Source organism: Chaetodon auriga, chromosome 5 (assembly GCF_051107435.1).
Source record: "Chaetodon auriga isolate fChaAug3 chromosome 5, fChaAug3.hap1, whole genome shotgun sequence".
In the NCBI taxonomy this organism is placed as follows: Eukaryota; Metazoa; Chordata; class Actinopteri; order Chaetodontiformes; family Chaetodontidae; genus Chaetodon; species Chaetodon auriga.
This window is the reverse complement of record NC_135078.1, coordinates 9,598,982-9,610,818: the sequence shown is the minus strand read 5'-3', so window position 1 is coordinate 9,610,818 and position 11,837 is coordinate 9,598,982. Positions and strand designations below refer to the sequence as shown.

The 11,837-nt window shown below is 41.3% G+C and overlaps 1 protein-coding gene across 1 annotated transcript in view; it reads left to right on the top strand.

Moving 5' to 3' along the window:
• Positions 1-4,180: 4,180 nt before the first annotated feature.
• The window catches only part of antxr2a (ANTXR cell adhesion molecule 2a), a 73,942-nt gene continuing 66,285 nt past the window's right edge, over positions 4,181-11,837 (top strand). The window contains exons 1-2 of the mRNA XM_076731636.1: positions 4,181-4,696; positions 9,393-9,464. Coding sequence (XP_076587751.1) covers positions 4,524-4,696; positions 9,393-9,464 — 245 coding nt within the window. The 5' untranslated portion in view covers positions 4,181-4,523. The remainder of the gene's footprint in view (positions 4,697-9,392; positions 9,465-11,837) is intronic.

Below are 11,837 nucleotides of genomic sequence, written 5' to 3'. Positions count from 1 at the left end.
GCTCGGCCTCTTTCTTAACTATTGGAAATCTTTGTTTGTTCTTGCACTTTTGCATTTTGTCATGGGTTTATCTCTTGATTAGCTTCAACACTTCACTGCTTCCATAAATTAGTGTTGTTTTAACTGTCACTGTTGATTTCTCCACTGGCGTAAAAGCCCCATGACAAATTCATGCACTACAACTATTTTCTCAAGTCACTGGATTCTCATAAACATGTACATTTGCCAAATAATGGGAAATACATGCTTGTTTTTTCGTTCTCTTTGCTTTATGGAGCCCTGCTCAGGATACCAAGTTAGGTAGCATATACGGAAACCAAACAGCGTGCAGAAGAATTAACATTCTAATTAAAATCTAATTAGACTTTGATTTGCCAGATAATTATACTCGTGTGTCGCTGTTCTCTGGACTATTCAGATTTGATGAGGTGTGTTAGTGGTAATTACCTCCCTGATATGGAGTTGTGTGACAGCGCAGTTTTAACACTGAGGCAAAACAAAAGAAAATAGATTTAGTTCCTTTGTATCATCCATGCTTTAGTAGAAGCTGTGGTCTGAGTAATTGCTTTTTACCCTTAATAAGGTGAGATTACTTCCTGTGAGCAGAGCAAAATAAAAGCTTCAAGCATTTAAATGTAGTTCTTGAGGCAGAGGTGGATATCAGTGTTTTTGTGTTAACATTGTCTGTAGTCAGTTTTCAATATTCAGTGTTTACATTCTCAAAAATGTGCAAGAATGTTACGCCCTTATACGACAGCTCTCCAGTGAAATACTTGAAATTCTTATATGAAGTTAGGGTTAATTATTATTAAGATTTAATAACAGTATTGAGCAGTGACATTCAGGAGACAATGGGATCTTTGACCATATCCAAGGTGAACAGCCCTGTCTGATACTCAATATGTTTTAGTGCAATAGCCAGACATTTGCCTGAAAATATAAAATATTTTTATGGTAATATTCAGGTTATATACACACAATACTTTGAATTTTACTTTTGATAGTGTCTACAGCTGCTGTGTTTTACGGCGCTCCAGCAAGGGTGCACAGTGCAAAATGAGCTGTAAACTCATCCAATTAGAAACTTGATTATAAACTTTAAAAATACTGGAATGTCACATTTCCAGAATTGTCTTGAGACCATCTTTGGCTCATAACTGTCTCCTGCACTTTTAGAGGAGTGATGTGCAGGAGGAGGCCAAGTTCACTGCCAAAGCAGGCAAGCAGACCGAAGTGAGGACTCTAGTCACATGAATTTAATAACTTCAGACAAACTTTAAAGACTTGCAGCCTGACTTTGACTTAAAAACTAATGTGTCCTGACTTCACCTGGACTTTAGTCTTTTGGCGCAGAATGTTTAAAATGAAGTTGTAAAAATAAAAATGTAGCAAATCTTATATTTTCTGCCAATACAGTCGAATCAGTCTCATGACAACTAGTCATGGTGTAGGAAAGCTCTTTGTGCAGACAAAAGGCTCAGCTGCTTGTCATTTTATCACAGGAAAAACATTTCCAGGTGAATATAGACTTCTTCACATGGATTTCAGTGCCGGTACCAGCTGCTACCACCATCTTATTTGCTATGTATGGTTAGACAGTGACATGCGTTGTAAAACCAGCAAACAAATATGCCTACATGAATTACAGAAATTGCAATAAATATATAAAACCCTCTAACTCTACCTTTATTGAGAACATGTGTTGCAGCACGTGCAGGTAAACCAGGTAAAGCTCAACAACAGCTGTGCCTGTCAGTGTTCTTAACTAATTCCATAGCCTGAAGTCACATTCTCTACCAACTACACATACCTTGCTCAAACAACAGGCACAAGGGATCAGATAAGAGCAAGCCTGGAATTTCCAGTATGTCCTGGAACATACCACTCCGAGAAAGGTGTCATTAACATTTATTGTAACCTGAGGTGGTGTTAGTCAGATACACGGGACTTACGAAACGTAATTACTCATCTAGAGTCAATAGATACAACTGTGAGAACATTTGCATCATCCGTCTTGGCATTCCCTTGAAGACTTTTGGTTTTAGAATGGCCACATGTTCATATTGCATTTGGTTAAATGGTGCTGTGGTGCCCAGTGGGTGGAGCATGGCAGCGATAAGATGATGAAGGCTTCAGTTTTATGCATACAGCTCCGTGGTACACTGCCAGGTTTGGAGGTTCAGCTCCCTGTGTAGCTCAATGAGTAGAGAAATGCACTAAGTCTGCCAGGTTTAGGGATTTAAATCACACAATGAGCCACCCATGCTGAAGATGGAAGCACCTGCACTTTCCATAGTGTGCCTGGAATAAAAAGGCAAATTTAATTGAATGTCACACAGAAAATTTGCCATTGATCTTGTGCTCTCACATATCATATAATATAGAAGTTATTTTGTGTACCATGGCAAAAATATGTGTTTCTAATTAGAATATCAGAGGTGAAAATGTACATCAAGACACAATTGATCAACTCCAAATCACTGCAAGGAACTTCCAGTAACCGCTTAATACTATGTAACCAGTCACTTTTTAGAGATGTTTTCTCAACAGTTTTTGTGTGCTGGGGTCTGTTTCTGCTGTGTGTTATTGAAGGAGCACAGGCCAAAATTATTCTTGGGTACGTATGAAGGTCATAACCCTCCTTTCTGATGTGTTATGAAAGCTTAAATAGAAGGACGCATGAAACACAAACTGGATGAGAAAGGAAACACAAAGAGGCTTACACAAACACATCACACCCTCCAAAAAATATTTATAAGGAATACTGCACTTCAGAACTTTTGCTTATGCAACTTCTTTTCTGAAACATCTCTGATTTCACAGAGCTCACATCTGCAGCTTCTTCCTGTGCTCATTGTGCCAGTAGACATTTCTGTTTCCTTCAGAGTAACTGTTCTCTCTGCATTGGGAAAAGACTTTTGGATGCTATGTTTGCCACGTGTGTTGTTCATACTGGTTGAATGAAGTGTGCCAGGCCAAGCAGTGGTTAATCTTGAGGCTCTCAACCTGGATGTCAAAAGAATATTTAGGGAACTTGTGAAACTATGAGAAAAGAGGAGATACCTATTCCCATGGCTGTACAGCTTGTGTGGTTCCTCCAAAATGTAACCAATCATAATAGCTTGAAAAACGGGAAATGGACATCTTCTTTTAATAACAAAAGCCTGATTTTTGTGTTAGTCTGCAGGCCAAAACTTAACAAGAACCTTGTGGTTCTACAGGCAACACAAATACAAAGATGTTTCATTTGCCAAAGGAATCAATAACTTTGAACCAAATTGATGGAAATATACCATAATTCTTTTGTCTGTGCATATAGATAGAATATAAAATTGGAGCAAAATGTTGTGTACAACTGAGCAAAAAATGGAATGTCAGCCAGAACTGTTATCGAATAGTTCATCAACATGTGTGCCCATTAGGAAGCAAACCCTTCGCTGCAGAGACCCCTTTTATATCTGCACAGTCTGAAGCAAACTATCTATGGCATGTAGCGTCTGACTGCAGCTCTGACTTGTGTAAATATTGTTAACGTAACGTTATTAAGTAGCCTTGTACAAAAGATGATACAGATGTTGTTGGGTGTGTGCACTGGGACCTCCAGCTCTGCTGAAGTCCAGCAGCTGGATGCACCGCGGTCATGCGCACTGGATTGGAAACAGATGAGGCTTTTAAGTGATGTCGGTAAGATTTGTTTCAAACAAGTTTAAAAGATATATGAGTATGTTGATGTGCAACTTATACATAAATATCAATCTTTTAGTGCACTACATTAATCTGGTGTCAGTTATTGTACTAAAAGATACAAAATCTAACCCCATAAAATGTTGCTATAGATTAAATTACCTTGAATTATATGAAATGCAAGGTGATTTACCCCCAGCTCTCTTGATTTACTAAAATATTTCTTGCACTCCTGTTTAAATTCAACTACAAAACCAATATTAAAAATTACACCTTTTCACGATTTCTGCCACTTAATTACGTATTAAACTGCACACTTAATGAAAATCTCTTCTTCATTTGAGGTTACTGTTAAATGCAGTGCCAGTGCATTGATAAAACAAAACATAAACCATCAGCATTATGACTCATAAGAGAGTCGTTTTATAACCGTTTACAACCGCGATAAAAGTAGCGCTCAGAAGTACGAGCTTTCTAGCTGCACTTGAATGCATCCAAACTTTTCTGTCTGTATGTGCTTTAGCGCGGTGAAGTTTACTGTTAGCAGTGATTTAGGTTATCTTATAAACAGAGTCAGGGTGAGCTCAGGTGGCGGGTCGGTTTTATTGAGGATGTGAGTCAAGAAGATGAAGAAACTTCACAGCTGGTGACGTCGCGCAGTGATTTCCTTAATTTCGCAGGTCCCTTCGTTAACTTGGTTGTTTTGGAGGAACTTTGACATGTAGCTGCTCACTCTGAGGGCATGTGCACGTCGTCTTCAGCTGAAACTGCCTAAAACGTTATTTGTTGTTGTTTTTCAACACGAGACTCGAACCTTCTTTGAGTTTTTCGAGGTCAAAATGTTGGAGAAGTTGTCACGTTACTTCACCGCGGTGGGTGAACTTTTTCACGGAAAGAGTCGGTGGACCTCGGCGGCGGTGGCTGTGATCCTCCTGGGGCTGTTTGCTTCGTCCTGCCGGGCAGAGGAAGCGTCCTGTCACGGAGCCTACGACCTCTACTTTGTTTTAGACAAGTAAGTACGAAGAAAGTATGTCAGCTTTTGTTTCAGACCGCTGTTGACGACGCTAACCGTGGAGATAATAATGTGACCGCTGCTCTGAGGTGAAGTTTCTCTGATGCTGTGGAGGGAGAGGAGAGGGGATGGGAGCTGAGAGCTGGGGTTGAGGTGGGGGTGGGGGTTGTCGCAGGTGTGACACAGTTTTCTGTGACCTGGTTTGGACTTTATTGCATTTCGATGGCTGCTACCAAAAATGGTGACTCCGCTGTATTAGGTTGGGTAACAGATGTGACCAAAAGTATGTGGACACTCTGTCTCATGTGGCGGCCATGTGTAATGAAGGGAAATCTGAGAACTGCAGTGCACGCCAGAAGACAGTGATGGCAGTTGTTTGGGGAAGGCCCTTTCCTGTTACACAACCTGAACACAAAGCTAGGCCCGTAACGAAGTAGTTTGCTAATTTGCTGTGGAATTTACATTGACCTCAGTCCCATCCAACACCTTTGGGATGAGCTGGAACCGTGAGGCAGAGCCCATCACCCAACGTCAGTGCTGGCTGGGTGGGAGCAAATCTCTGCAGCCAGGTTCAAAGTCTTGTGGAAAACAAACTGAAACCAGAAGAGTGGAGGTGGATTTGGATGCCCATGCATTTGGAATAACATGTCGGCAGTATCATTCTGCTGCCCACATGCTTTTTCATTATTGCAGTGATGGTAGGAACTCACGGCCTGAACACTTCACCTGTCAATATTTGGTCCCAGTTGTGTCACAGGTTTCATTGTAGCATCTCCTGCACCTGTTGGATGGGGTTATGGCTGCTTTCCTCTCCCTCATTAACGGTGACATCACAGAGGTGCTCACCATGAGAAGGCAGCTGGGAGCTCCAGCTTGCTTCACTGGAGCTGCTGAGAGCCCATCAACATCCTGTGGTTGTACTGGGCAGCTGCCAGTGGTGAGCATTTTACTGAAAAGAGCAAAGCACTGAGTTTGCATGTTAGCCCATTTGCTAGTTGAAGTTACTGTGCACTTTACTGCTGACCAGTTTGGTGTAATTTATTAACACTTTTACAGAAATGCACACAATTTGCAATTCATGAAGGGTGGATGCAACACACTAGGAGTTATAAAGACAAACCACAAAAACAATAAAAAAAAACAATGAATGCATGAAACACAGCATAACAAAATATGATGTAGTATTAACACTAAAAGTCAGGATCAGGGGTTAATTCTGTAATGGTTCCACCACAGTGTTCTAAGTTTCTGAATAACCAGGCACCCACTGCTTTCAGTTGATTTCATTTTGTGAAAGTGATGTTATCATTGCGTTGTAATTCAGTACAGATCTTTTAAATCTATCTGCAGCTAGAGCAGCTTTGGCTAAATAAAAACAGACATGACGTTTATGAAGATGCATTACCAAACTCAGTTTAAGTTTTGATGTTTTTCGAAGATTTCTGGCAATTAGTTTGAACCAGTTCCTCTCTGGGAAGTTGAAAAAAAACATTCAGAAGTTTGACATTACAGCATGCTTTTGAAAATAGTCAGCAGTGAAGTCAAATGTATGTAGTGTGTTGACTATGACTTGAAAGAAACACCTTTACAGGCCCTCACATTTCAAACTGTTTGAAACTGGTCAAGATGAACCTGGATGGATCTGGTCCAGACTCAGTTGGGCGTATGACTGTTCAGGTCTGATAGGCCTGTCTGTGATTGGCTGTGATTGGAGTCATGTGATGCTCACTGGTTACATTGTAGGAAGACACTACTCTGACAAACTTAAAGAAACCACACAAGTGTAACCATGACCACACTTCCCCAAACAATAACCATGTAGTTTTATCCAGCTAAGGTTAACCAAGCCTTACCCATGCTGCCTTTAAAGAACATACCCCACGGTGTCATGAGTTTGTCTATACATTATTTCCCTTTCATGAGACATGCTGCCAGTGTTTGGTAGTGACCATGAAAAAGGAAGAATGGAGGTTTGGCATCTTCCTCACAATAAAAACAGAAATACTTACTACTTTAAAATACTTTTTGTGAGCTGAAGGTTCCATCATTTCTACATTCACAGAGATCTGTCTTATAGGATCAACTGGCAGGAATTTCACCACCGTCACCTTAACTTCTGACTGTTTTTGAGTCTTTGAATGTCACCAGAAAGAAGACCTTAAACGTCTTCGAGAAGTCCTTGAAAGTTGTGTGTTAATCGTGCAAGCTAGCAAGAATGTACCACTTCCTGTGTCTTTAATGCACTCAGAGCTCTGCCTCAGACATCAAACACACAAATGCTGCACGGCCACATTCAGTCAGTTCAGCAAACCTTTGCAGTGCAGCAGTAGCATCATGCAAAAAGCGCTCCAATATATTATGGGGAGTTTACGGCTTTGACAACAACTGTTTTTAATCCTGTCCTCCCCCGGCTTGGACATGGGCCATTACTCAGGGCTGTTGAGTTGAAACACTGCTCCCCTGACCCATTTTCAAACCACCCCACCCTCATCTAAATTGCAGTATTACAGGCTGATGGCTGAGATTATTGGCACAAGTTTCACCAAGTGCATAGATCTTAGTTTGCTCTGCATTGTATTTGTATTTGCAGGTTGGGGGTCTGTTTGACTTGCACATGCACATGAATGTTTCTGATATATAAAAGCTTAGTCTGCAGTGATTGCACAGTGTCAGATAGTTGCATGTCTCTTTGCAGGAAGTTTACTTTGTTCCTGCAGATAAACTGTTGGATTTCCTGATGGGACTGATTGGATGCAGCAGTTTGTTGCAGCAGTAACCCGCAACGTTTCTGTGCAAAGAAATATCTATTTTGGTGTTCTAATACCAAGCGGTGATGTTTCAGTGTTGAGCCAGTTTATGAAAGCTTTTCTGTTTGGTTTCCTAAACACTAAGGTCGCTCTTTCCAAGGAAACATCCTGTGAAGTGCTGCCTTTAGTGTAACTAAACCTTTTTAATCAGGGAGTTTCAGTGAGAGCCAAACTCACACTGTGACACACATTCACACCTGGAAGATGACCAGTACATCTCCAGTCTGATGTGGCTTTATTCCAGGGCACCTCAGTGGTGATAATGAGGGAGGGCCTCTTGCACTTTTCACACCCAGATTGATCCTGCTGGTCCAAGGGTCTCACTGGCGGCTGATCTGTCACAGTAGCATTTTTTATACTGGAGTATGGAATTATACATTTTCTGGAAAGTCAGCTGAGACACTGGTATAGATCAAATAATCGTATGGAATTCAGCGCGAGGCGATGTTGACAAACCCAAATGACACAACATGACACAGATGTGTGTAAAATGTAACTACTTCACACGACATGTAACCACAGTAAACCACTGCTAATTGCCTGCTGACACTCCAAATTGTCAAAGTGCGGAGGAACTTTCCTTCTCCCTCAGTCGTCTCTTCCCTCCGCTGTGTGACCTTGTCTTTGGGCAGCAGGGAGGAGAGAGAGGTGGCATGAAAGATGAGCCTCCTAATGGTCAAACTCTTCTGTTTTATGTTCTTCGCACATACATTGAATTGTAATTATTGGTTTAATTACCTCTTTGTCGTTACATCAAGGGCACATTTTATACACCGCGTTCATCGTGGTGAGATTGACTTATCGAGGGGTGAGAAGGGCCAAGGGCTACAGGTTGACACCCACCTAACATTGGTTTGTCCTTGGTCACAGCCAGAAATTTATGCATCTTTTTCGACAATTACCAAGTCTTAATCAGTTTAAATGAGACAAACGACAGTGGTGGAAGAAGTCGCCAGTGCTTTTACTCGAGTAAAGATGGCAGTGCCTCAAAGGAAAACCTGCCATCTCCAGTTTCATATACCAGCTGAAGAAAGGAAGGGAAGATGAATTGAAGGAAGAACACATGGAAGGACAGAACAAAGGAAGACAAATGCACAAAAAAAGGGACAAAGGAAAGTTACAAAGACATATGAATGAAGGAAAGGAACCAAACCTCACAATCTGAGCACCCATGTGTTAATTAATGAATCCTTTCTACTGGATGCCCAACAGAGTCTTTCTTGGTCTTTTCACTTTGACCTCTTTGGGACGCCTGATATTGGATTTAGTACATTTGTAGTGCACATATTTAATCTGATGTGTTGCTGTGTGTGTTGTTCAGTTTTTTTTTCTGTTACACATTTCCTGTTCATCTTTTGTTGTCTCTTCCAGCCCGTGGCTGCTATTGCACACTGCCATCATTTTTCCTTGTCTTCTTAATGAGCTTGGCGGGGTCAGCAGCCACTGCTAATGTTGGCCTGCAAGCCCCTCAAGAACTTAACATGTGTTACTGAACTGTACAAATGAACTTTGATTGACTTGAATTTCTCAAACCTGTACTAGAAGTACTGCACTTAGATACCTTCACCTCTGTCTAATGAACTCCTGTTGATTAGATGTAGTTACTTTGGTGATTTCTCCACCTTTTGTTAGGGGAGATAAATTTTAACTGCACCAGCCAGCTAGATTTGTAGAAAGACAAAGCTCCTGTGAACATTTGAGGATTGTAACAGCTGAAGTGGCTGCTATAGAACACAGACTTATCAGCACAATTATCCAGCATGTGGCTGGTGTTAATGTCCAACTGTGGTTGTGGTACAAAGCACAAATACAGTACAGTATTTTACTCCCCAGCACACAATCTGCTGCCACTGACGAGCTGCAAAGTGACTGTTGTTTTCTTGTTTCAGGTCTGGAAGTGTCTCTGCTGACTGGTTCGAGATTTACTCCTTTGTGAAGAACCTTACTGACAGATTTGTGAGGTCAGTACAAAGTCTCCAGTGTCAGCATCATACCCCCTAAAAAGTATAGTTATATAATTACATTATATAAGTATAATTCTCATATTTTGAAATAAGTGAACATGAAGTGAAATTCAGCTCCTCCAGACTTAGACTTGCAGATATTGCGTGGAGCAAACGCAAGCAATGATTTAATGGCGATAGCAGCATGGAGCAATACCCAAATACCTATAATAAAGCAATAAATATAAGAGGGAATGTTTTTCCGGACAGAATATTCACCATTTCTTAAAAATGATATCGACACTGACAGGGTTATTTGGACAAATGGTACAGTAGTTTTGACAAAATGCCTTTATTTCACATTCGTTGGCTGTTTAATTCGGTAAATGTCTACAATTACAGAGCGTACGCCGTTAGCCGCAGCCTGTTGCACAGATTTAAAGCGCTTCCCACCTGTTTTACAAACTATCAAAATTGCAAAATCAATGACATCCTCTTTGCACATAATTCATTAAAAAGACGAAACCAGAGAAACCGGCTTGAAACGTTCAGCTTGCATAACGTTTGAGTCAAACAGCGCCTGCCAGCACAGTACAGACGGTAGCGACCCAGCCAGAATGAAGTGGTTGGTTGAAGAAAATAGCAAAGGCACCAGGTGGGAGTGGGTGGCAGAGAGGAGCAGTCTTCTGGGCTGTGAGAATGGCCATTTGCACCGGGGGGGTCCGGCTCCACACATATCCCCTGCTTCCACCACAGAACGGCTGACAGGCAGACAATGTACAGTAAAGCAAAAGAACACTGGAAGGCGACGAGGACAATCTGCTAAACAATGCTCGCTCACCAAGAGCTCTTCTGTTCCGCCATGTGGAGCAAACTGGACTATTTCATCAAACCCCCCTCCACCCCCACCCCTCTAAAGAAAAAAAAATCCCACCACCACCCTCCGATATGTCCTTGGCATCGCTGCCGCTTTATCTGTAGTCTTTCTTAGAAACAGAAAATATCTCAACACTGCTTAAGAGGTAACATACACAATCATGAGCTCCACTCAAAGCTTAAAGTTCGACGTTAAGTCGCCACCCACGATTTGTCATCGCTGACTTGAGCGCGGTTAGTTTTTAGTCCACATATGACTCTGAAACTTGCAGACAGGATGTGGATGTATACGGCTGCTACCGCTCCCTGCCAAATCTGGCCGTGTGGCTTAAAGATTGTGCTATGTTTGCGGGGGAGGATCGCGACTGGGCCATGTGTCATGTGGGTGAGAAATATCAGCACCTCTCCTTATGCTCCGAAGGCTTTGGATCTCTGAAGGAAACACTTGTGCGCTTAATTATCTGAAGTTTAACTCGCTCTGTGGGATGGCATCCGTGTGCTTTGTGTTTGTAACTGAAGTGGGAAGTAACTGAGTACATTTACTGAAGTATTTCCATTTTGGGAGACTACATTTTCCCCTCTGTGTTTCTATTGCATTGTACTATTTTCTCACATTTGTAAGATGTCTGGAGTTACTGGTCACTTAAACGCTCAGGTGCGACTTTTTCTCTCCGTATATCAATTCTGACACCGGAGCTGTTTTTTCTGTTTCAGTCTCAAAATGTGCAAACCTCACCGTGTAGACATGGTTGGTATTCTTCTTCTTCTGTGTGTAAGATAACACGAAGCTCGAACCGTGCATCACTTCTTCACTGTAGCCGGAGACGCTCGTACACTGACTTTTTACCCTCGTGCAAATGTTAGTTATACTGTTGCAGCAGGTTTATCACATTGCGTATTATAAACTATGACGAAGAAAGTAACGAGTATTTAAAATGTTTTGGTGACATTAGTCTGCTACTAAATCTTTTTTGCAAAGTTAGTGTCAGCACTGGAATTTCATTCATCTGAGGAGCATTTACTCCATCCAGCCCACAATTGCAAATTGCTAATTTGCTTTAAAGAGTTTTAGATTCCTGAAGAAACCTCAGGAGGAGACAGACATGAGCTCTGTTGGTAACAGAGTAGACTGAAATGACAAGAGGAGAATTCCAATAAGGAGAAGCAGGATAACAAAATCCGGGAGACTGACTGTAAACTCACATGAAGAATTAAAAAAAAATCTAATTCCAACCAGTGCTGAGTTACAAACTTGCTTTTTGACTGCTGATCAAGACGTGTCAGTAGCACAGAGTACTGTACTGTATGATTAGTTCAGCTCGTTCAGCTCCTTCACTTGTTTCTCACTCTTTGATCAGTTTGATCTCCGTATTTAAATTAGAATTCTGCTCATTTCAGTCTGGATCTGAAAAAACGGTGTTGTCCAGCTGCTTTATGTTAAGAGCAATTAAAGGCATGTATTTAAGAAGTTTTGTTAAATTAAAAAAAAATCCACTATTTTTTACTTTTTTTCTT